The sequence below is a fragment of the Aquarana catesbeiana genome, linkage group LG03 (genome assembly GCF_042186555.1).
Source record: "Aquarana catesbeiana isolate 2022-GZ linkage group LG03, ASM4218655v1, whole genome shotgun sequence".
NCBI lineage: Eukaryota > Metazoa > Chordata > Amphibia > Anura > Ranidae > Aquarana > Aquarana catesbeiana.
The window spans coordinates 503,768,420-503,795,109 of record NC_133326.1 but is presented as its reverse complement, the minus strand read 5'-3'; the positions used below and the strand labels follow the sequence as shown (position 1 = coordinate 503,795,109).

Genomic DNA, 26,690 nt, shown 5'->3' with positions numbered 1-26,690 from the left:
GAGGGGCCCCCTTACAGGCGCCGTGTACAGCTGATTTCTTCTGTATTTCGTTTCGGCTGTTTCCGCCGGTTCCTACTGCGCAGGCGCTGCGCCTGCTCAGTAGATGGGGGTCCTTATCCGCCGAGAGGAACTTTCTCGGCAGAACACCGGCACAGACTAATTTTAGAGGCGGATGGATATCCACCTCTCTGCTGCCTCCTCAGCCAATGGTAAAGACTGTACCCGCCCCCTTCCCCCAGCCCGCCTTTTATGGTTTCTGAGAAGAGGAGATTCGGCAGCTGGAGAGAAAGAGGGGAGAGGACACAGCCTGCTATGGGGGACACATTCTTCAGCCCAGCACTGAGAAACAGTGAGTTGTATTTGTCAGCACTGCTGCCAGCATGGAGAGAACAAGCTGGTTTCTACAGTGTGGGAAGGTTAGCAGAGGAGAGCAAGATGGTTTATCTACCTATCCTGTATTCTGACACCTGCATTCCTCTCTGCCAGCACAAGTCACATGGATCTTACAGAAACTGACAAGTAGAAAATGCAGGATTTCTGAGTCATCTATCCATCCATTCATCTATCCTTTCATTTACTTATCCATCCATGCATCTGTCCATTCATTCACTCATCCATCCATCTATTCATCCATCCATCCATTCATCTATCCATTCACTCACTCATCCATCCATCTATTTATTCATCCATTCCTCATTGCTGGTGTCACAATACAAGAAGAATAGATTGACAAATTAAAGATATTCTGATGGCATTATACTAACCCTATATTTCCCACACTTTAGTAACAGACCGGAGCTCTTGTACATAGCGCACTCCTGATCCCCGCATTGTGTACATAGCGCACTCCTGATCCCCGCATTGTGTACATAGCGCACTCCTGATCCCCGCATTGTGTACATAGCGCACTCCTGATTCCTGCATCGTGTGCGTAGTGCACTCCTGATTCCTGCATTGTGTACATAAGGCACTCCTGATCCCAGCATTGTGTATGTAGCGCACTCCTGATCTCTGCATTGTGTATATAAAGCATTCCTGATCCCCGCATTGTGTATGTAGTGCACTCCTGATCCCCGCATTGTGTATGTAAGGCACTCCTGATCCCCGCATTGTGTATGTAGTGCACTCCTGATCTCTGCATTGTGTATGTAAGGCACTCCTGATCCCCGCATTGTGTATGTAAGGCACTCCTGATCCCCGCATTGTGTATGTAAGGCACTCCTGATCCCCGCATTGTGTATGTAAGGCACTCCTGATCCCCGCATTGTGTATGTAAGGCACTCCTGATCTCTGCATTGTGTATGTAGTGCACTCCTGATCCCCGCATTGTGTATGTAAGGCACTCCTGATCCCCGCATTGTGTATGTAGTGCACTCCTGATCCCCGCATTGTGTATGTAGTGCACTCCTGATCCCCGCATTGTGTATGCAAGGCACTCCTGATCCCCGCATTGTGTATGTAAGGCACTCCTGATCCCCGCATTGTGTATTTAAGGCACTCCTGATCCCCGCATTGTGTATGTAAGGCACTCCTGATCCCGCATTGTGTATGTAAGGCACTCCTGATCCCCGCATTGTGTATATAAGGCACTCCTGATTCCTGCATCGTGTGCGTAGTGCACTCCTGATTCCTGCATTGTGTACATAAGGCACTCCTGATCTCTGCATTGTGTATGTAGTGCACTCCTGATCTCTGCATTGTTTTTAAAAAGGCACTCCTGATCCCTGCATTGTGTATGTAGTGCACTCCTGATCCCCGCATTGTGTATGTAAGGCACTCCTGACCCCCGCATTGTGTATGTAAGGCACTCCTGACCCCCGCATTGTGTATGTAAGGCACTCCTGACCCCCGCATTGTGTATGTAAGGCACTCCTGATCCCCGCATTGTGTATGTAAGGCACTCCTGATCCCCGCATTGTGTAAGGCACTCCTGATCCCCGCATTGTGTACATAGCGCACTCCTGATCCCCGCATTGTGTACATAGCGCACTCCTGATCCCCGCATTGTGTATATAAGGCACTCCTGATTCCTGCATCGTGTGCGTAGTGCACTCCTGAACCCCGCATCGTGTGCGTAGTGCACTCCTGATTCCTGCATTGTGTACATAAGGCACTCCTGATCCCCGCATTGTGTATGTAGTGCACTCCTGATCTCTGCATTGTGTATATAAGGCACTCCTGATCCCCGCATTGTGTATGTAGTGCACTCCTGATCCCCGCATTGTGTATGTAAGGCACTCCTGATCCCCGCATTGTGTATGTAGTGCACTCCTGATCCCCGCATTGTGTATGTAAGGCACTCCTGATCCGACTTGCTGCACAGTCCATGCATTCCCCACACCCCTCCTATGCTCGCTGCACATTCCATGCATTTCCCATACACCTCCTATGCTCGCTGCACACTCCATGCATTTCCCATACACCTCCTATGCTCGCTGCACACTCCATGTGTTTTCCATACACCTATACTCGCAGCACACTCCAAAAATGATTTTCAATGCCAGAGCAAGAAGAAGTCAAAATGACCCCTCAGCTCTTAAACACCCATGTGAGTCTTTTTTTTTTTTCTGTACATTGCTTCAGGGAGGGGAGAACCAAATTGTGCAATAGCCTGGACAGTCACAGCTCCTTGGTTTAGTGTAGGCAGTGAAGGAAACAGAGGAAAGCATTCCCTATATACTGTATGTTGTGTATATTTACACACCAGGAGGCTGTTGTTACAAAATGCTTAGGGGCAGTGTCAGAGGGGACACAGACACCTAGTATTCCTTTCTCACAGAAGAAATCATGTTTACTATAGAGCCCAGGTCGGCAACCCATGGACCACGATCTACCAGTCGATCGCATCCAGGTGACTGGTAGATTGGTCCTGGGCTTACCGACCTTCTGGCACAGATTGTGGATGAAGGCGGCGGCCAGCCACAGAACAAGAAAAGCAGGGCAGGAGGGAGCAGGCGGCCGCGGGGGCATCAAGCCTGCCTCATGAGCCAATGCCTTGTCCATAGTTCCGGCTGCAATGTGGAGTGGAGTGATACCAATAGCAGTCCGCCCCTCATTCTTGGTAGATCCACAGCAGCTGGAAGTTCTGCAAGAAGTTAAGGTCAGTAGGCATGATAGGGCACAGTAAAAGCTATGTGGGTACAATAGCAGCTATATAGGCACAATAGCATAAAGATGCTATTGAGCCCATAAAGATACTATTGAGCCCATACAGATGCACAATATTAGCTATATTGGCACAACATGGCATGTGTACACCTTTGGCTGCTACCTCTGAAGCTAAAGGGAATAGGGATTGGGGAAGGTAAAAGTGTGACGCAACCACAGGGTTTTACCAACCCCAGTCTCACGTACCACCGACAAATGCAGCTAAGGGCTGTTTTACAGGTGGAACAGGCACCCCTGTTCCTCTAAAAAAGGATCTAAGCATGTTTGGCAGGTTGTGAAAAGGATGATTCAATTGCCTAACCGCTAGTGCAAATGAGCCCCAACATTGCTGGTGTGGTGTCACAGTATATCTCATAAGAAAAGTGAACTTTCCCTCTGAACACTCTCCCTCATGTTACCATTAAAAAAAAAACTTACATTTGAGGAGGAGGTGGTAGGTTTTCTACAACTGCAGTGGAGATCAGTGAGGTCACAACCCGATTTTGCTCTCTGGCAGGGGTGCCTGGATCATAAGGCTGGCTGAACAGTATTAGAAATTGTTTGGCAGCTCTTGTATTTGTATGTGTACAATTGCTCGCCTGGCTGCTGTGTGTTATTGTGGGAACAATCCCTGATGCAGGTAATGCTGGAGGAAGATTAACTATCTGAGGTCGGTTGGTGGTATGCTGATTGCCCGTGGAACATGACCATGCATTGTTGGGCCTGCTATCTATGGCCTTAACCTCTAGTAAGCAGGCTGAACTCTCACCCAGTGGGTTATGGTGGTAGCTGCTAATAGGTTGCAAAGGATTCACTCTGCTTGCAGACAATCCTACTGAACTTTGTTGATGTGAAATTCTAATAGGGGTCACTTGTGTTGCACGTTGCACTTTAGATGTATGCACAGATTAAATTTTTATTGTTTTTATCACATATTTAATTTATATATTATTGATATTTTTTATGCTTTTACTGCTTTCTTTGAATTATTGTGGCGTACATTGTGGTGATAATTACCTTTAGCACATTTTGTTTTTTTTTGGAGTATGGGACAATGTGCCTGACTGCATGGCCTGTTTTCAATGTGTGACTGAGTTTTTAGATTCTCTGGCTTCTTTGTGGCTGTTGACTTTATATACTTAACTACCCCACTGAGTTGAGGTTATTGCTGGCCCTGACATGTGCTGGGGGCTATAATTGTTGGCCTCAATGGAACTTTTACTTCACAATCTCTTCAGTGTACCCCCAGGTTCTTTTTAGCCTATACAAAGAGGGAAAGGTGGCACACTACAAGCTATAGATCGGGAAAAATCACTCACATTTGGCCACACACATTTTAGCCACGCCCACACATGCAAATTTTGTGGCGTGTGCCACATCAGCACCCTCGCTTTTTCTTCCAGCACCTGCACAGCACACCCAAAAAATTTGGGCTGGAGCCGCCCCTGATAATTCTAGAATATGTACATAGGTGTGCACAGCCTATTGCATTAGGGTGTGCACCCCAAAGCTAAAACGCATGTGTATATACTGTATACTGACAGTGTCAGTAGAGCAATGGATGTTGTCAGTAGGGCAGTGGACTGTGTCAGTAGTTATTATTATTATTATATTATTTTTTACAATTTTGTTTCTTTAAATGTGTTCTTTTACAAATTTTTTAAGAACCCCGTTTTTGGTTAAATATCAGGGGTCTAAACAGGGTGAATATGCATCACATGGGGTGATTAGGATGTGCCCATGCACACCTGGCACACCCTGTGCGCACGCCTATGAATATGTACTAAATTTTATTGTATCCAGTAAACTGGTTTATAAAATAAGTTTATTTCACATCTTAAATACTTCTATGAAATATACTAACGTAGAAGAAAAATACAATAAAGAATAAGTAATATAGCCAGGGCAGTGTAAATGAATGGTAAGAATGCTATTCAACAGTACAAAAAAAATTGTTTTTAATTGGAAAAGTTGTTCAGTGTTGAAAACACGTGGCATTCCCAGGACACATTGTCAAATCTGTAAAACCTGAGACCGCTTCTGGACTCAGCAACAGTAGGCAGCTATGCATGTTTACATTTAACACAACCCCCCAATATTCCTCTTCTCAATGATCCAGCTGCTTCTCCTCATAATGTACAGCATGTTAATTGTGCTGATGCAAAAGGGTTTAGTTCATGACAAAAAGTAAAAAGTTCAATGGTAACAGAAAATCATAGCAGTTAATCAGAAATCTGTTTTTACCAGTTTGGGTAATGAACCAGATAGATGAAAGATTACATTCAGTTGGATGCTACAGCACATTGCCTTTTTTTTTTAAAGGTGGACCCTGGGCAAAAATGTTAATAAATGTGTAGAACGGAGCTTTCATACCTTAAAAGAATATTTTGTGTTAGAATACACAGTCCTACTGGCAATTAGAAACCCAGCCTTCATTGCTCCAGAAATAATATCCTGTTCATAAGAGTGGTAGCTGCTATGCATGCTACCCCCCAGGCCTTGTACACTGTAGTTCTTTGTAAAACAAGTAGTGACATATTTTGTCACCATTCAATGGACAGTAATGGGAAGGCCCATGGTCTCCAACCCTTGGTCAGAGCCGCTCACTGTCTGATCCGGGCAAACACATACATTTTTTTTTTTTTATTTCATTCAACCAAAACTTTCTCTCAAAACATTGAAACTTCTTATGCTTGCTGTACACTAAGAGAATTTTGTTTGAAATTTGTTTAAAAAAAAAAAAGTTTGATTTACGAAATTGTTAGTGGGATCAAATTCACATTTGTTTTTAACCCCAATGAGGAGGAAATTCTAAGGACCAGGATAGAAAATGTTTTTTTTAACAAATAAATTTATAACTGTAAATGTTGTTATTTGGGAAATGACATTCATTCCAAAACCAACAGCAAATGAAATTTTGAAGGACTTTTGAATGTCATTCGTCAAGTTCTAGAAAGTGCTGAGAATTTTTATAAGACTGTTTATACAAATATTCCTACCAATGTTCATCTGAAAATCTACCAATGCATGGCCACCTTAAGAGACAGCAAGGAACCTGCCGTAGGAGTTTTTGGAAGGTTTCTCTTGCATCACAAAAAGGTGTTCTCAGATCATCAAATTATTAAAGTACTGAGTGGGATCTGTGCACTTCAGGAATGGTACCAAAGTTACAAATTAATATTAATATATACATACATACATACATACATACACAGGTAATAAAAATTTTGTATTGACAGCAGCAATGTTTCTAGCCTTATTTCTACAGCAGTTGTGTAGGGTGTCTAAACATAAGTGTGCAGTCCAGTAGGCACCAGATCTAAGCCTGGTACATAACCAATGGGCTGAACAAAAAAATAAAAATCTAAGGAGCTCGAGAGGACCCATTGTACCAATTATGCAACTTTAGTACAGCGACCTCCTCGCTGAGCTATTGTGTTCTGACAGGGGGACTGCCCCGCCCAGAAACACCATTGGCTACTAGTGCTGATTGGATGCTGACTTTCCAACATGCCCATTCCCTAGAAGCCGGCTGAACCGAACAGGCTGATGTACACACAGGTTGATTTCTGTTGAACCAGCCAATATTCAGTCCGTGTGTACCAGGCTTTAGATTCAGTGCACTCTAACCAGCTCTTTGTAAAAGACATTGGGGGGGGGGGGATTTAGCACTCTCCAGTTTTAGTAAATCAACCCCAAGTCTGAGAACCTTCACCTCTTCTCTGCTACATGTCTGTATGAGGAAACCTCTACTGAGGGATGTGACTGTTAAGCTGACCATTCAGGGATTTAAATTTTGCCGGTTCAGCAGAAACCAGCTGAATTGCGATCTGTTCAACAGAAGCAGGTTGTTAGACCAGGTTCTGTCAAATTGTCCTGCTGGAAAACTGGCATTTGATCACCATGTACAGCCAATGGGCTGCAGTGCTGCTCAGTGTATTCTGTCAGCAGGGGAATCCCAGTACAAAAACACAGCGGGGAGGATTTCCCTATCCACCTCAAATGTGTGGCTATATAAAAATGTCTCAATTGTTTTTATGCAGCCAGCTGACTGAATGAAAAGACAGAGTAATGTATGGCCAGCTTTACTCATGCACAGAGCACTGAATTGTGAAGGAGGAAGCACTGAGTGACATGGTATTTTAATGGCAAATCCTTTAAAAAAAAGAAAAAAGAAAAATCAGTCACAAACAACCTTCCGGGAAACCGGACTATGAAGTGATAAAGAGGGTGTGAGACTTCAATTGGGCTTTCGGTTGGTTGTCTCAAATTTGACTGGAGATTATCTTTAAAGGACAGCTCCGTCCAACACAAATATTTCTATGATGGGCAAACTGAATCACATCTGGCTTAATGTATCAATTGTGCCCTTTGTCAGAGTGATGGAGATGAACTCTTATCATCAATGATCGAACTGGGCTCATGAGCATCACACTAATCAAACAGTAAAAAGTGATCCAACACGTTCATATTATTGCTCTCTGAACTGAACAGAAAGATAAAACTGTAACAGATATAAAAATTGGCATGGAAATAATTTTCCAGTCTTCTAGTAGTCATGTGAGTGGTTAGTGGAAACAGAGAAAGGCTGTGTACGTGAACAAATTTATTCATGTTATATAAAAGTCACACTTTGTTCTTTTGACTTCTGTATGTCTACGGGCTATCTACAGAAAAACTGGGCTGATACAGTAAGGCAAAGCAAAGTGTCGCTAAATGCAACGACTGATTAAAATAATCTCAGCGCTAAATGTAAAATCAATAAAGATCATCGATGATCTGGCTACGATCAACCAAATTCAGACTGGTAGTTATTCATTTCTACACTCTCCACATGGTCCTTGTGCTCTGCATTGGTTTATTGAATAAGCAGGAAAATGCCGTCTCCATTCATGGTTGTGACTTTCTATTTACGGCCAATGAGAAAAAGAGCTAGCTAAAGAAAAAGTGATTTTGGCACATCCAATTTCTTGGTCTCCATGGCTCAGGACAACACTGACACGATAATTGCCGCTAGTAAACGTAGATGGCAGAGGTATATTTGGGACGTAGAAGCTGGTAACAGGGAGATAATAGGAACCCTGGAAAAAAGCACACAAACACAACATTGGGTTAGTCAATCAAAATTGGGTACAGTTGTATACGAATACATTGGGCCCTATTTTCCATGGGACACAACAGGTTTAAGCCTTGTGGCTGCAGAATCTGAGGACCCGTTTATACTTTTGTCTATTTTGCGTGCCTTCTTTTTTTAAAGTGACCCTGGTGACTTTTAACGAATAGCATAACAAAAGAAGCATGAAAATTACTCACATTACAGCAATTTGACATGCCAAATCGGTGGCTTTTGCCGGCAATAGCACTGTGCAAATGCGGCGTTGCACCAATTCTGTAATTTCTGTACTACTTTTGGCGAATTTGGGGGGCGATTTCAATAGATATCTGTGCAGAAACCCGTACGCATCTTTCTGAAATCGCCCTTGAAGTCGGGACTGACATGCGGGTATGAAATTGTGCGAGTTCAGCTGAACTCGCACAATTTCATTCCCGCTGTCAGTGTGAACCTAGGCTTAGGCTCGGTTCACACTGTCGCAACCTGAAATTCGTGCAACTTCCTGCCAATTTGCTAGTGACTTGATGCAACTTTCAGGGAATGCCTATATTAATATAGATGAGGATCTGACTTAGAGGCATTAAAGTCTTTGGGCACAAGTCGTAAAGAAGTCACATTGAAGTAGTTACAGGAACCTTTTCTAAAGTTGGAGCGACTTCAGTAGTGCTAATAAAGACAGTCCTTATTGACCAACATGGAATTTCACATGTGACACGACTTGGGGTCTCACAATCAAAGTGGCGGAAGTGTGAACCGAGCTTGATGGCAGCCCATACACTGAAACACTGCCACATCTCTGCTTCTCAGTAACTACAAGTATTAAGTGGTTAGATGAGTCAGATACTTGCTTCCCCATCTGACTCATACCTCCTGTAGCGATGAATGTGAAACAGCGGCTGCATGTGTAGAATACTTGCAGTGGTACTGGGAAGTAGAAAAGCGGTGGCTTTTTAATACCAGGGCCACCAGAAAGGCAACTTCTTCAGATGAATTCCCAATTTATCACAACGTGCCTACATCATGCCTATACCTGCAGCCTATCATGCAATTTTAAATAGGGCTTCTATCATTTGTGTGCATTCAGGCAGCAACAAATGCAAAAAGGTACTGTACAAGCACAATGCTTGGACATAAAAGCAAGTTTAACATGCCCAAAAACGTGCACTTTAAATCACACAAAACAAGTAAAAAAAAAAAACATGCAGTAACACAGATCAAAACCATGCATAACTGCATATTCATGAGGGGGGAAAGCACCACAAACAGAACAATGTAACCCAGATGGCTATGGTTAATTAGAGGAAGCACCACTTACAAAGCCTATTAAAATGTGGACATTTGAGCGAGCAGATTGGAAAAGGCTCAATTCGGTTGCAGAGGTTTGCCCTTTGTAATCTGTTCAGGCCAGGCCCCTGGGCGGCGTTGAAAAAACAGCCTAGTCTTCAACCTACAGTCTACCATAGACATAAGAGTGCAGTTGGCCATGCAGGCATGGTTGGCTCATGCCCAGAGATTTATATTGGCCACCAGCAATCTCACATGATCATTGCCATTAGCTTTTGGAAAGAGGCAACTGTAGAGACCTCTAGCTCCAGCTTCCAAATGGAGACTAAAACAACAAACAATTAGACATCATGTTCATTTCTCTCATCTTCCGAACTGAGAAAAAAAAACATAAATCAGACATCATGTCCATTTCTCTCCTCAACAAGCATGAGCATGAAGGGTAAATGCACCTCTGTTCAATATTTTTTATTGTTTTGTGGTAAAACACGTGAGTGGAAATCAAACAGAAACTTCCTTAAAAAAGACCTATGGTTCCTAAAGAGAGATACAGTCACTATTAAATTGTGGTTCCTGCTCCCCCAAAAACCCCTAATGGGACCTCTTTTGTTACTTGGGGGAGAGCTAAATCAGTAAATGCACCTTTGGTATACGAGTGGCCTCTACATACATGCAACAAGCTGGGAACACTTTTACTGCAATCAATACATGTTCATTCATATGCTCCTCCACCTTACCCTATAAGCACATTCACTTACTAGGGCTCCTCAGCCATTTAGACAGTGGTCACGTTACACCATGATGTTTCCATACATATTCCAATGTACTTTATCAAGCTTCATAAAGTCATCAGACAAAACACATCTGTCAGTTCCTATTCCTTTGGTGCTTTTGAAATCATTTTTGTTTTTTTAAGTCTGTGGAATTTTAATAAAATATATATGTAAGAGCTCCTGCACTCTGTTCTCACTCATCTTTTATGCATTGGGAATAAATGAGGTTTGCAAACATCTGGGATTAAGTTATCATGAGAGGATGTGACTGAGCAACTTATGCAAAGCAGAGTGTGTGAGGCATATTGGTGATACCGCCCCAGCACAATATGACTATCCTCTGCATTGAGTGGATATGCTTGTGGAGACTGGCGAAGGAGCATGGAACGCACAAAGTGATGCATTCATTCCAAATAGCACCCCCAACGCACCTAGACTTTTGGCACCCTGCCAAACAAGTTACATACAACTTTTTTAAATGTATTAGCAGCCCATTCGAATTGATGCCCCAACACAGCTCAAGTGTGTTAATGCACCGCAATAGTGGAAATGTGTCCTTTAGACTCCACTCCCCCACCATGTTAAGAAAAAAAAAAAAAGTGTTACACACATAAGGAGAAAAAGCAAAAACATACTTATCCTACACCCTGACTTATGCCCTTGGCAACTGGGTGAATTTCACAGACCTTCCAATGGGATCCTGGGAAAGCTGGGGATCCCAAATTCCATGAGAAGATGCTCTTGTACAGTGCTCCTTTCATCAGATTTTGGATTAATAGCTTTCCCAGGATCTTAGGGGAAGTCATATGATGTCACTGTCATCTAGGTGCCATTATAGGTGGAATAGGGGGTGTAAGGCAAGTATGTTTTTGCTTTTTCTCCTAATGTGCATTTTTTTTTTTTTTTTTTACACAGAACACAGCTTTTTCACATAGAGTGGGGTTAAAAGGTAAGCAGACCTTGTTTTGTTATGTGGTGTTATTATCTGAGTTTCAAGCTGGTGACACTTACTGATTGGAAGGGGCAGTGGCAGGGTAATCCATAGGTATGAAGAGGCTCTGGACAGGGCTGCCCTGGTTGAATCAGCTCATCCAAAATATCACAAAAATCATCGTAAGTGCAGCTGCCAACCTCATCCAAACAGGGAATCTTTATCCACTCATGCATAAACTCCTTCTCTGCAGTGACTTTCACCTGGCAAAAAACAAAATATAAAAAAACAAAAAAAACAAAAAAAAAAAAAAAAACAAAATCAGAAATAAAAAATATAAGTAAGAAAATGGTCCTGTGCGTTGTAATGCTGGATAGGCACAAACATACAATCTTAGCTGGAAAGTAGACATGTGCATGACAAAAAAAAAATGTTTGTTTCATTTTAATTCGTTAATCTAGTTATTATATTATTTTGTTTAGTTCAATTCGGTTGATTTGTTCAATTTGTATTCGTGAATTTTCAAATTTTCTTTGAAAATCACAGATTTTTTTCGATTCGAATCGTTCAAATCGATACATTTTCAAATTGGACAAAACAAAAATGTTATATTGTTTTCTATTTGAATGCAGCAAAGTGAACAAACAAATGAAAAATCTTCAAATGATTACAATGACTCTTTAAATCACCTTTGGCTTAACAAAAACAGCATTATTTCAAAATGTTACTCTAATAACACACACAGTCTTTGATTTCAGCATTATGTGTAGTTAGAATTCGACTGGAGTTCAATGTAAAATTCTATTCGAATTTCTGAAATTCAGATGAATTTTGTTACGTTATTCGGAGCATTTGGTAAAATCCGTTTATATTGTAATTTGGGTATTCGGATCGGTCTGAATCTCTGAATAACTAAAAATTTGTCTGAATATTAATTTGGAACGAAACGAACCGAACATGTCTACTGGAAACAGCATTTCTGAAAATGTATAGTGCACTTTGCTCACACGGTGTTTAATCAGGGACCGCTGATGGGGTTAGCATTTTTCAAAAATTATCTTGAGGAGAAAGGTAAACAAACCAGCTAAGGCATATTTTACATCTAATATTAAAATCATCTATGCGAAGTAGAATGCCCACACTAAAAGCAGTGATAGAAAATAAAACAAAATCAATAAGTCCTCAGTTGCTAAAGTTATAAAAAAAAAAAAAAAAAAATCAAGCCCTCTTGATACAAAATTATACATACATTGCAAAATGTAGTGCTTTTAAAAGTACACGAAAAAACCCACCCCACCAGCTCCTGTGAAATAAAGTGCATAAACGCTATAAATCATGCAGGGCCCATTCACAGCAGCCAGCACAGAAAAAAAGTTCTGTACGGGCAATGTTGGGTCGGGAGGGGGGGGGGGGGGGGGTTCTTCAGTTTTTACAAACTTTTTACACTTTTCTTTCTATTTTTCTACTTTATTGAAATGTTGGATGGATGGAGACTTCAGGAGACATGCTGTATTTTTCTGCACCTCTTCATTCCACATTGTTCCATTGTGGTATAAATGGGGCACCTAGAAAACCATAGTTTTTGTTCTCTACATAGAGAGGTCGATGTATAAAAAGTTCACTGTGTGGATGTCTTCAGCATTCACACTGGCACACCGAATGATTACCGTACTGTTTGTAATAGCATTATCCCCTATTATTGTCAAACGCCATCTAGTGGCCATAATGCAGAATTTGGCTGAAATTCCTAAAAATAAATAAAATACTTAATTTCGGCTACTAGATGGAAATAATGATCATAAGGCTACTTTCACACTGGGGCGTCGGCGGTAAAGCGCCGCTATTTTTAGCGGCGATTTACCGTAATTTTTGCGGGGATTTTCGGCTACTAGCGGGGCGCTTTAAACCCCCACTAGCAGCCAAAAAAGGGTTAAAACCGCTGGCAAAGCACCACTGCAGCGGTGCTTTGCCGGCGCTGCCCAAAGATTTCAATGGGCAGGGGCGCTTTAGGAGCCATGCGTACAGCGCTGCAAAGATGCGGCTTGCAGGACTTTTTTTGGTGTCCTGAAAGCGCACCGCTCCAGTGTGAAAGCATTCAGGCTTTCACACTGGAGAGAGAGGAGAAGCTCTTTACAGGCGCTATTTTTAGCGCTATAGTGCCTGTAAAGCGCCTCAGTGTGAAAGCAGCCTAAGGGATTATCCTTATAACAATACAGTGATCATTTATTATGCCTGGGCGAATGCTGAAGACCTCCGCAGGATGAATTTTTTATACACGAGCTTACTAACTGATGTGGCCACTGTTTGTGCTGCACTTTACTGTAGTGTATGTGCATACCTCCCAACTTTTTGATATGGGAACAAAGGACACCTATTACAAATGTATGTAGGCATAGAACACGCCCCCTAAGGAGAATTATACAAAAATAAATAAAAAAACAGTTAACCCCACAAGTGCTTTTTTTTTCCACTACTACTATTCCCCTCTATTGGCTTTTGACATTTATATATGCAACAATTCAGAAATCGAATCAAGGGTTTAGCACTGGGAAACACATTTGAAAGATAAATAGTGCATTTTATATACAACTATATAGATCAGACCAAAATGAGGGACAAATGAGGAGGAACAGAGGGACTTTGTTCCAAATCGGGGACAGTCCCTCAAAATCAGGGACAGTTGGGAGCTATGCATGTGGCTACATACAATATGTGGCGCTGTGTTCTGGGAGCAGTACGAGCGACTTCTTGTCTGCTACAAGAACAAAATTGTGTCAGGCATGAATTCTTCTCAGCTATTTAGGAGAAGCCTTGAATTTTCATCAGTGAATACAAAGCTTCCTCCGATTGGCTGGAGAAGCAGGCGGATGACGTCATAATCTCCACTGCAGCCAATCTGAGGAACCTTTGTATTTAATGTGACGGGAAACATGAAAACGTGGAATTTGGCTTTGTGAGACCTCCATGGTAGTCCCCCTGGATCTTGCTCCACCTTGAATTGTACTTCCCCAGGTTCCAGATACTGATGTGGATCAAAAAAAAGCGGAAGTGGTAATAGTGTAAAGGCATTTATTATTTTAAATAACTAATAAGTGCTAATAATGTACATTAAGTGTGGGCAACTCATCTGTCGAAGCCTGAACTATAAGCCACTCCAGTATGTCACTACCTACTCACCAAATTTCATCAGCTCCACATGCTATCCTTATAGAAAACCTGTACTGCCACCATAAAGACTGCATTGCCTAATTTTGATTCCTAATGAAATGAAGTTTAGGCAAACTGGGCAATTTTTTGTCTAATCTATGACTGTAATGTATTTATGTCTTCTAATACAAAAATGTAAGTTTTAATAATAGACATCTCCATGGTTCTAGAGGTAGCAGTGAATTCTGGATGGCAATAAAAGATTCAATGTAATAAATGGATCACATGTGGCTATTTTAAACTGGGCGTTACAGGCAATGAGGACCATCTCTTTATTACAGTCTCCTGGATATATTATTGCCATAGCACCCACATAGGAAAAGTCTTCTTTTTTTTGTGCAATACAAAAAAGGTAAATGCTTATGTGATTTGTTTAGAAGAAGTACTTCGGTTTTTCTTCCACCTTTCTACATTTCATAAATGGACACACTTCTGTTTATATTGTGAATTCTTACAACAGAAAATTATTGCTTCCTCTTTTTTGTGACTGACAGTTCCCTTTGCATGCCAGGCAGCAGGTCCATAGAGAAGTGAAAAAAGAAACAAGTGTAATAATGACAGAGAATAATGTATGTCAATTGGATCTAAAATCTGTTATCTAAAAAGTTGCCCAAAGTATGAGCTGCCCAGACATATCAGTTAAAACAACTCAGTATTAGTAAAAAAGAGCTGTTAAACTGTGCAAACACATACACTACATTACCAAAAGTGGGACGTCTGCCTTTACACGCATATGTACTTCAATGGCATCCCAGTCTTAGTCCGTAGGGTTCAATATTGAGTTGGCCCACCCTTTGCATCTATAACAGCTTCAACTCTCCTGGGAAGGCTGTCCACAAGGTTTAGGAGTGTGTCTATGGAAATGTTTGACCATTCTTCCAGAAGCGCATTTGTGAGGTCAGGCACTGATGTTGGATGAGAAGGCCTGGCTCGCAGTTTCCACTCTAATTCATCCCAAAAGTGTTCTATCAGTTGAGGTCAGGACTCTGTGCACGCCAGTCAAGTTCCTTCAACCCAAACTCACTCATCCATGTCTTTATGGACCTTGCATTGTGCACTGGTGTGTAGTCCTGTTGGGACAGGAAGGGACCATCCCCAAACTGTTCCCACAAAGTTGGGAGCATGAAATTGTCCAAAATGTCTTGGTATGCTGACGCCTTAAGAGTTCTCTTCACTGGAACTAAGGTGCCAAGCTCAACCCCTGAAAAACAACCCCACACCATAATCCCCCTTCCACCAAATGATTTGGACCAGTGCACAAAGCAAGGTCCATAAAGACATGAATGAGTGAGTTTGGGGTGGAGGAACTTGTGTAAAGTAAGTGGTAAGTAGTATTCCCTGATGGAGGTGGCCTCTCTCAGCAGAATAATGTGCCCTGCCACACTGCAAAAATAGGCATGGTTTGAGGAACACAACAATGAGTTTGAGGTGTTGCTGGGTTGTCGCCAGATACCACATTATGCCTTCAGAGGTCTAGTGGTGTCCAGGCCTCAAAAGGGTCAGGGCTGTTTTGGCAGCAAAAGAGATACCTTACTCAGTATTAGTGGGTGGTCATAAAGGTATGGCTGATTGCCAGTATTTGGTATGCTACCACCAAATACACCAATCTAGAGTCTCACAGCTTCTCAGCCATTGTTAACAGCTTCAGATCCGGGCCATTGCCAAATGACGGCAACAGCGCGGATCTAAATTGCCGGGACGACGTCTATTGACGTCGTCCCGTGCATGAGCGGCCTGCGCGCCCCCTGCAGGGCGCGCTCGGTGATCAGCGAGTCTATGAGACTCGCCTGATCACAGATCAGAGTAAGGGGTTGGTCCCGACCCCTTACCACATGATCAGCTGTCAGCCAATGACAGCTGATCATGTGATGTAAACAGAGCCGGTAATCGGCTATTTTTCCTCCTCGCACTGACAGCGCGAGGAGGAAAAAAAAAAAACCCAATCACCGGCGGCCGTGATCGGGACATCAGTCCCGATCACGGCGATCTTCTAACACAAGGCAATAGGCAGCAGTGCTGCCTACCAGTGCCCACCAGCGTCACCCATCAGTGCCCACAGTGCCAACAATCAGTGCTACCCATCAGTACCACCCAGCAGTGCAACCTATCAGTGCCCATCCGTGCCACCCATCCGTGCCACCCATCCGTGCCACCCATCCGTGCCACCCATCCGTGCCACCCATCCGTGCCACCCATCCGTGCCACCTTATCTGTCCCCATCAGTGCCGCCTTAACTGTGCCCATCAGTGCAGCCTATCAGTGCCCACCAGTGCTGCCTCATCAGCGCATATCAATGAAGGAGAAAAATTACCTGTTTGCAAAATTTTATAACAAACTATTAAACATGATTTTTTTTTTTTCAAAAATGTCCATCTTTTTTTGTTTGTTTAGCAAAAAATAAAAATCCCAGATGTGATCAAATACCACCAAAAGAAAGCTCTATTTGTGGGAAAAAAAATGATAAAAATTTCATTTGGGTACAGTGTTGTATGACCGCGCAATTGTCATTCAAAGTGCGACAGTGCTGAAAGCTCAAAATTGGTCTGGGCAGGAGGGGGGTTGAAGTGCCCAGTAAGCAAGTGGTTAAACACAACTGACATTTTATAACAATAGTAAAGTGGTACTTATAAGAAACATTGACAAATAAGTACGTAACAAATTTCACCCATTTCATCGCACAGTATATGGCCAGCTTAAGTCCTCTCTGCTGATCCGTGTTAACACCACAACACCAGAAAGTGCCGCACATCACCACCCTACACGCCAGATACTTGTACACACACATTTTAGCATGTGAATTGGTATGATCAAGCCCTAAAGGGCACAGCCAGGGCACCACAAAATAATTTGTGAGCTGCTAATGCTGCCCAAAAAACACTGAAGATATCCTTCGTCAGAAAGTCTACTCATTTTAGCTTAAAACAGAACTTCATCCAAAAAGGGGGAAGTTCCACTTCTTTGCACCACCCCCCTCCATTGGGGGGAGAGCGGGTACCTGGTTTTGACAGGTACCCGCTCCCACTTCTGTTTAGATCACTGCGGGGATCTGAGTGGAAGTTCTGTCCCCCTCCTTCCCCCTGCAGCCCTCTGGAACACATCACAGGTCCCAGAAGACTGCCGGACCACAAAGCACAGCGTGCCCGAACCCGGTCTGGCACCCGGACCCAAAGCTGTTTGAAGGATCAGTTTGGGTGAAGACTTTGCTGGATCTTTGGACAGGTAAGTGTCCTTATAATAAAAGTCAGCAGCTACAGTATTTGTAGCTGCTGACTTAATTTTTTTTTTTAGGGGAGACTGGAGCTGCTCTTTAACTTACTTATCCTGATCAGCTCACACTGAAATGACAGACAGAGTACAGCAAGGCAGAAGAAGCATCGGTGAGGGGGGGCGCTCTTTTGAGTCCTCCCAAGCTTTTGTTGTCACCAATATCAGGTTGGCAATAACAGGGCCATAAAGAGAGGTGACTATAAAGAGTGACAAGATGCACAGCCCCCTTTCTCCTCCTCTTCCAGTGATTGTATAGCTTACTTTGTGTGCAGAGTTCAGTGTGATTGTTTATAGAGACTCAGCATTCCCTCAGACTGATACTGAACAAGGTGATAAGACTGGTATGTAAGCATGAGGCAGCCAGGTAAGATATCTCCGCAGTAAGTGCAGTCTTTTCACCTTAGATGACTCGACTACACACTCACCGGCCACTTTATTATTAGGTACACCTCGCTACTACCAAGTTGGACACCCCTTTGCCTTCAGAACTGCCTTAATTCTTCATGGCATAGATTCAACAAGGTGTTGGAAAAATTCTTTGGAGATTTTGGTCCATATTGACATGGTAACATCACACAGTTGCTGGGCAGATTTGTCGGCTGCACATCCATGATGCGAATCTCCTGTTCCACCACATCCCAAAGGTGCTCTATTGGATTGAGATCTGGTGACTGTGGAGGCCATTGGAGTCCAGTGAACTCATTGTCATGTTCAAGAAACCAATGATGAGATGATTTGAGCTTTGTGATATGGTGCATTATCCTGCTGGAAGGAGCCATCAGAAGACGGGTACACTGTAGTCATAAAGGGATGGACATGGTCAACAACAATACTCAGGTAGGCCGTGGCGTTTAAACAATGCTCAGTTGGATCCATGCTTTCATGTTGTTACGCCAGATTCTGACCCTACCATCTGAATGTTGCAGCTGAAATCGAGACTCAGACTAGGCAATGTTTTTCCAATTTTCTATTGTTCAATTTTAGTAACCCTGTGCGAATTGTAGCCTCAGTTTCCTGTTCTTAGCTGACAGGAGTGGCACCCTGTGTGGTCCTCTGCTGCTGTAGCCCATCTGCTTCCAGGTTTGATGTGCTGCGTGTTCAGAGATGGTATTCTGAATACCTTGGTTGTAATGAGTGGTTATAGGAGTTACTGTTGCCTTTCTATCATCTGGAACCAGTCTTCCCATTCTCCTTTGACATCAACAAGGCATTTTCGTCCACTCATTGGATATTTTCTCTTTTTCGGACCATTCTCTGTAAACCCTAGAGATGGTTGTGTGTGAAAATCCCAGCAGATCAGCAGTTTTTTAAATACACATCTGCCACCAACAACCATGCCAAGTTCAAAAACACTCAAATCCCCTTTCTTCCCCATGCTCTGTTTGAACTTCAGCAAGTCATCTTCACCACGTCTAGATGCCTAAATGCACTGAGTTGCTGCCATGTGATTGGCTGGTTTGCAATTTGTGTTACCAAACAAATCGAACATGTGTACAAACAATGCAGCAAATTATGGTGTGGAATGGCACGTAAACTTACATGTGTAAATAAGGGAGCCCTCCGAAATCAACTATGAAAAATGAAGGGCCTGGCCTAAATACAATCAGAAAAAGCCAGAAGGGGGGCTTTGCCGTGCCATTGTCCTAGCACTGATTACACAGGTCTGTTGCTCGAGACCTCTGAATCCTGCCTCCAAATCTAAAGCTGGCCATACAAGAATCAAAATTAGACTGGTTCGATAGGGAGCGATTGAGACTTTATCCATTTATAGGCAGGCTGATTGAATCAACTTGGGTACAACCAGCTTGTCGTATTTTTTTTTTTTTAAAGCGACTACTGCTGGTGGCTATAGCCGCTAGCAGTGATCATTGTGCCTGCCGGCCGGGAAGGCTCCCTGTGCCCCCACCCCCCTGCTTGCCTGAAGAACACAATGGCACTGTGGGAGGCATACCCCCCCCCCCCATCAACGAGCAATTTTCTTTCCTTCCACTTGTGGTACCCATTTTTATTTAGCCGTCTATAAGAATATAGTGAAGCCAGCCCTAAATAAAGTACTTTATGAAATCTTTCATGCTAATGGTTTACAGAGTACATACCTTGATGGGGGAGGTCAGTGCTACTGTAGTATTCAGGATAGTAGACACCGTTATCTCTCCAGGGAACAGCAGCGGGTCTGGGAGAATGATGAGCGTCTTTATTTTCCCAGGCAGACTTTCACTATCACAATTAGCCCAAGAGAAGCCATTCACCTATACACAGGAGGAACAGAAAGATGAAATAGCAGCCAAATAAACATGAATGACACCTAGAAATAAATGAAATGTGATATAGCCATACATGTTAAAGGACTTCTTCATACCAGCCTGTACCAAAATGAGTGCAGGCTGGTGTCTATTGTGTAAGGGCACTACTTTGCATCATTAAAAATGTACCCTTTTTTTTCTTTTAACTTTATTTAAAATGTCCAAATTACATTTAAGTCTATGCATGGAAGCATGTTGCAATGTGCAGCAGTGCGGTGAGTTGCGCTGCATATAAATACAGACATGCTGCATTTTTACACAGGGAATGACACTGCATATGTATCGTGTTAACAGGTCACATAGGAAACAACTGATTGCTGATCAATACAGCTGACATGTATGGGTGAGCCCTCACTGCTGGGCACAATGAACATGTAATAACTTTGCAAAGAAGTCTTTATTTTTTAGAAGGCAAGGATACAATGTAACAACTACCTATTTAAAATTCTACCCACATCTTTTTTGAGCCTCAGTTCTCATGTCCAGCAGAGGTGTCCCCATCATATTGTGCCAGTCAAGGACTGTTTAATACCCTGCAATGCTCCCCCCCCCCCATGACAGGGCACTGCCAATACTGCGTGCAGTATATTTATCAATTGCATAGAGAGTCTTCAAGCTTCAGTAGCTGACAAGTTGGATGGAGTATACATGGACAGGAAAGTCTGGTTCACACCTATGCATTTTTTTTTTTTAGTGCTTTTTGCAGAAACGCACTACAGTCCATTTAACATAGTTTCCTATGGGACACGTTAGCATCTATGCGTTTTTTTCAGCCGCTGCGTTTTTGGAAAGGGTCAGGGACTTTTTAACCACTGAAAGACCAGCCGCCGCAGTTATACTGCGGCAGGCTGGCTCTCCTGGGCAAATTGCCATCATGGTATGTCAGGCGCTTTAAGACCACTTGGGGGTGCGTGCACCCGCGGCGCGACACCAGAGCCGATGCGCGTAGCTGGCAGCCGCGATGTCCGCCGGCCACCTGCGATCGCTCCTGAGAGAGACAGAACGGGGATCGGTCAATGTAAACAGACAGATACCCATACTGTCAGGGGAGGAAAGACAGATCTGCTATTCATAGTAATTAGGAACCGTGATCTGTCTCCTCCCCAAGTCACTACACTGCTCCCACAGTTAGAAACACCTCCCTAGGAACACTTAATTCCATTGATCGCGCCCCTAGCGTTAATCCCTTCCCTGCCAGGGACATTTATACAGTAATCAGTGACTATTTTTTAGCTCTGATCACTGTATAAATGTCAATGGTCCCAAGAAAAAAAAAAAAAAAAAAAGTGTCCAATCTGTCCACCGCAATATTGCTAAAAATCTAAAAGTCGCTGATCACTGCCTAGTTAAAAAAAAAAAAAGGAAGGTTATAATTAAAATGCCATAAATCTATTCCCTATTTTGTAGACGCGACAACTTTTGTGCAAATCAATCCATATAAGCTTATTGCAAATTTACCAAAAATATGTAGAAGAATAAATATTGGCCTAAACGGATGAAGAAATAAGTTTTTTTACTTTTTTTTGATAGTTATTATTGCAAAAAGTATAAAATATTTTTTTTTCTTCAGAATTGTCTGTCTTTTTTTGTTTATAGCGCAAAAAAAAAAAAACAAGAACGCAGAGGTGATCAAATACCACCAAAATTGTGGGGAAAAAAGGACATACATTTTGTTTTGGTACAACATCACATGACCGCACAATTGTCAGTTAAAGCGGCGCAGCGCCGTATCGCAAAAAATAGCCTGGTCATTAGGAGGGCAAATCCTTCCAGTCCTTAAGTTGTTAAAACGCAAAAACTGTGCGTTTTGGTTCAATAGACTTCAATGGAGAAGCTGCAGAAAAGCAAGTAGTGCATTTTTTGCCACAATTTTTGCGATTTGCGTTTTTTAATCTGCCCAACAAATTGGGGGAAAAAAATGCATCAAAAAACGTGTGAAAAAAAAAAAAAAACACAAAAAGCACTGCAGAAATAGATCAAAAGCAAACTACATAGATGTGAACCAGGCAGAAGAGAGGATGTAGCAAGGAGACTATGTGAAATGAATAGGTTCCCTAAAGATAGAGCAAGCAAAGAGCTGGGATGGCAATTATCAATATTTTATGACATGACTAGCTGTCATTAGTACTGGTAGATTAAATGGATAGTTTGGGCCTCAAATTACATAGTTTAGGTGGAAATCTAAAGTCGATTTGTCTGTATGGTCAGATTGAAGCTGAACTCCAGCCCTACCTGTTTCTTCCTCATTTGTAGAAAGTCCTCACCTGTGTTAAAACAGATTACATCTAATTCCCTGTGAATTTCCATGTCCATAACATAACCCTTTGAATCTGCAGTAGCTATCTTTGGCACACCTTCACTTCCTGTCTGAATGACTTCAATTATTCAACCAATCACAGCTATAAGCCTTCCCTGCCATCAATATTTTCATTCCCAAGCATTATATGAAAGAACACATCCCCGACATCCCTTTAGATGTGCATGCAAACAGTAGACTGCACAACTAAAGTCTGCAGCACCCAGTGGCCTGCATGCATGCCTAAAAGGATCCCAGGGATGTGCATTTTTTTATATAATGCTCTTGTTACAAGATTTGAGGCAATGCTCTGGAGTTTACTGGAGCTTCCTATGAAAAAAACTGGAGTTGCCCATGGATGAAGAGGTATTTCTTGAAAAAAAAAATGATCTTATTGTAAAACATATTCGTTGGTGGGGGGGGGGTCAAGGGAAGGTATTATATTTGTACATTACACTTCAGCTTTAATGAGCAATTTCACTTTTGTTGAGGGACAAAAAAAAAAAATCTTACCCTCTAGGTGATCAATGTACATTGCATGGATTTTTATAGTGGAAATAAAGTCCGCTATAAATTTTTTTTTTTTTTTTTTTTTTAAGGCCCCCCCAGGTGGGTTATGCCATAATGTACTAGTATGCACAGCCTATTAGTACATTATGGCAGACTTACCTGTCATATGGTGTCCTCCAGCCTTTAGCCATTTGATAGGCCAGGCCGCGATGACGCCACTCTCGCGCATGCGCACAGGATTTACATCGCCGCAGCGCAGATCGGGGCTGATCATGTTTGCTGAGCTGCGCATGCGCAGCTGACAGGCAGAAGGATGTATTTATGGCAGAAGAGACCAATAGGGTCTCTTCTGTCAAATACCCTGCCTGTCAGCCATTTGTTTCAAAAACAACTTTACTTCCACTTTAACAAACTTTGTTACAGATTCCTCTGCTCAGAAGAAAAAAAACTTTTTCTCCTGGATACTTATTCTGTAAGACAGTGGCTTTTTCATTATTGATCAGCTGATGTACTTGTGGGGCTCTAACAAGGAGAGTGGCAGGGTCTGCGTTCCTTTAGAATTGATTAACCCTTTAGCATCTCACCAAAACTGAATTTTTTTGTTGCAGGGGTTGCCCAAAATCCGAGAAAAGAGAAATTTGCTGCCTCTACAAATTACTACCACCTGGGTGGAGCACAAAATGGATTAAGAGAGTGTAGACGTGGCGCTGTTTCCCTTAAAATATATGTAAAAATAAAAATGTAAAATTAAATATAAAAATGTTAGGGATAGTTGACTGGGTCCTGATGTAAAGACCCTCCCATAAATGGTAAGTCAAGACCAGAAAGAGGTGGGTGTGCTACACCCTCTGTCTCTCCCAATATAGAAAACATAGAGATGGAGGAAAATTACAAAGTGAAAGGTAGTAATGTGAAATCACCATGTGAATAAATTGCACCTTATGTGCTGAAATGAACTGTGTTACACCCTCTGTCTGATGGTCTCAGGGTGCGTTTGAAAAGACAAATGCAAAAATATATATATCAATGCCAAACTTCTAAACAAATGCAATGATATAGAAAAACACTATTTAGTGTTACACCCCCTAGGGGCAAAAATCCAAAGTAGCCTATATGCATAATGGTGTTACATCCTCTGTTGGTAAGTAACAAAATGTATGTATTTAAAGTTGCTGAACTTCAGATAGGGTATCCCACTGTGTGCTACACCCTCTGGAGTCCGCAAACCAAAATGCCAAAATAATAAATATGGATATCTGCTGTATCAGAAATCTAGTATATAAAAAAATCCAATGTGCCATCACATGACGTCTTGGATGACGAAACGCGTAGAGCGCCATTGCGTCACTTCTGGTATGAGCGGCGATTGTTGTTTACACAGCGCCGGCTCTTGTTTTACCTTCTTGCATGATAAAAACGTAAATGTGAGTATATCTCCTAAACTTTTTACCAAATAAAGTCTTTTCCAAACAAACAATATTACACTATGGGCATTACTCTTTCCCCTATGTGACATCTCGGTGGGAAAGCCAGAAAAACGGTTCTCAGACTGCCCAGCAGAACTCCAGAGAGCTGCACAATGGCTCATACTGTGAAGACATAACACCCCTGGGGGGGGTAATGTCATCTGGTGAGTGCAATTACATTATCAACACGGATATTATCACCTGGCACCACTGTCACTTGAAAGGATAATCAGCACCTAATTTTGATGAAGCACTGGACACTGTTTTTTGAGCACAAGTCACTTTATTTATTGTATGGACTAATTTATTAATGATCTAGTGTTTGCAACAATTTCATTAATTGTTTTTTGTACAGTGGTGTAACACAGAGACGTATACTGAATTGTGCATTCATTTTTTATTTTTTGCATTTTTAATTTTTTTTCACTACATTCATCATTATTAATTTTAATTTATCTTTCACATTTTGGTTTTGTTTATTTACTGGCACATTGGATTTTTCATATACTAGATTTCTGATACAGCAGATATCCATATTTATTATTTTGGCATTTTAGTTTGCGGACTCCAGAGGGTGTAGCACACAGTGGGACACCCTATCTGAAGTTCAGCAACTTTAAATACATACATTTTGTTACTCACCAACAGAGGGTGCAACACCATTATGCATATAGGCTACTTTGGATTTTTGCCCCTGGGGGGTGTAACACTAAATAGTGTTATTCTATATCATTGCATTTGTTTAGAAGTTTGGCATTTATATATATATATTTTTGCATTTGTCTTTTCAAACACACCCTGAGACCATCAGACAGAGGGTGTAACACAGTTCATTTCAGCACATAAGGTGCAATTTATTCACATGGTGATTTCACATTACTACCTTTCACTTTGTAATTTTCCTCCATCTCTATGTCTCTATATTGGGAGAGACAGAGGGTGTAGCACACCCATCTCTTTCTGGTCTTGACTTACTATTTATGGGAGGGTCTTTACATCAGGACCCAGTCAACTATCCCTAACATTTTTATATTTCATTTTACGTTTTTATTTTTACATATATTTTAAGGGAAACAGCGCCACGTCTACACTCTCTTAATCCATTTTTCAGAAAATGACAGCGCTGCAGATTGAAAAGGAAAGATGATTTTTAATAACACTACAATATGGCTTGTGTCACAATTGTATATGCTATATTATTTTTATTTTTTTGCAAGAGACTTTTTTTTCTCCCTACAATAGTGGAGTTACTCTTTTAATAATGAAGCCATAGCTGTTCCCAACCAAGAAGGAAGAGAAACTTCTGGCAATTACAAGGGTAAACAAAGGTCTACCAGGAACAATAATATTACAGCGTCCTCAGTGCTTTAAAAAATAAATACAATACAGACAAGAGAAAAAATACTTTAACTCTTTTGTGACCTGCAATTTTTTTTTTTTTTTAAACGTCCAGGTTGTGCTGATATGCATTAACGCAACAATAAGTCTATCACTAATTTTCTGATTGACAACAAGTGTAAGCAAAAAAAAAAAAAAAAAATAAAAAAACCACACACCGCTGCACATTCCTAGTTCTGTGCTGCAAGGTTAATTGTTGTCACAGCAAGGGCCATTTTACATTTGGATATATAAAGTCGTATTGTGCTCACAAACTAATGTTCAACCATTAAAATTATATTATAATATATATTTTTATTTTTTATTTATACATACACACACACTGTATACCATGAGGTATACAAAACTATAAAAGAAATAAAGCAGTAAGAAGCACAATGATGATGTTTAAAGCACCCTAACCCGCTGCATTGTTTGCCATGGGTTACCGTGCGTTCCATATAACTTGTTACTTTAATAATTAAGCATTAATTGGCATGACGCTTTAAATCTTACCGCTGTGACCCTCAATGGTGTCCGGTTGATGACGAATCCTGTAGCGCTCACCATATTGAAGTACCCTAAGGCAACGCAGGCAAAGAGGAAATAATAATGCACCTGCCCCATAGTGGATTGTTGCTTGTTGTAGGCTCAGCAAAAAGGATGCAGCTTAGTCTATAGAGAACCTTGCTGCCTCTGCTGCAGTTTCCAAATGTGTACTAAGCAGGTGCTGCCAGTCCTCACAGTAACATACCAGGGTCATAAGAAATAATACAAGAAATAGGAAATCAAGTATTGCAACGGTGACTTTCTGCTCTTGAATGATGCCTCCTCCCAGCCCTAAAGCAGACAGGCAATCACATGACTCTACTGGTCAGCAGGCTATGTTGTTATGTGTCATTGTACAACAAGGAGGATCGTGGGAGTGACTATACATGCAGGAGGTGTGCTGCTGCCATCTGCTGGTAAAAGCTGAAAATAACAGAACTATAAAAGGCGACAGCACATATGGCTAA

At 41.9% G+C, this 26,690-nt stretch overlaps 1 protein-coding gene across 1 annotated transcript; it reads right to left on the bottom strand.

Moving 5' to 3' along the window:
• Positions 1 to 5,080: 5,080 nt before the first annotated feature.
• Positions 5,081 to 26,566, bottom strand: LOC141132559 (ganglioside GM2 activator-like). Its single transcript, XM_073621118.1, has 4 exons — positions 26,191 to 26,566; positions 19,819 to 19,971; positions 11,329 to 11,511; positions 5,081 to 8,228 (listed from the first exon to the last, which is right to left on the bottom strand). Exons 1-4 carry the CDS (start codon positions 26,299 to 26,301, stop codon positions 8,058 to 8,060), a joined length of 618 nt encoding a protein of 205 aa, XP_073477219.1. The 5' UTR covers positions 26,302 to 26,566; the 3' UTR covers positions 5,081 to 8,057.
• Between the last annotated feature and the right edge of the window lie 124 nt (positions 26,567 to 26,690).

Coding starts and splice junctions, on each gene's coding strand:
- LOC141132559 (XM_073621118.1), bottom strand. CDS start 26,301: ATGGGGCAGGTGCATTATTATTTCCTCTTTGCCTGCGTTGCCTTAGGG. Junction 19,972..26,190: donor CACCATTGAGGGTCACAGCG/GTAAGATTTAAA, acceptor TCCTGTGTATAG/GTGAATGGCTTCTCTTGGGC. Junction 11,512..19,818: donor CACTGACCTCCCCCATCAAG/GTATGTACTCTG, acceptor GTTTTTTGCCAG/GTGAAAGTCACTGCAGAGAA.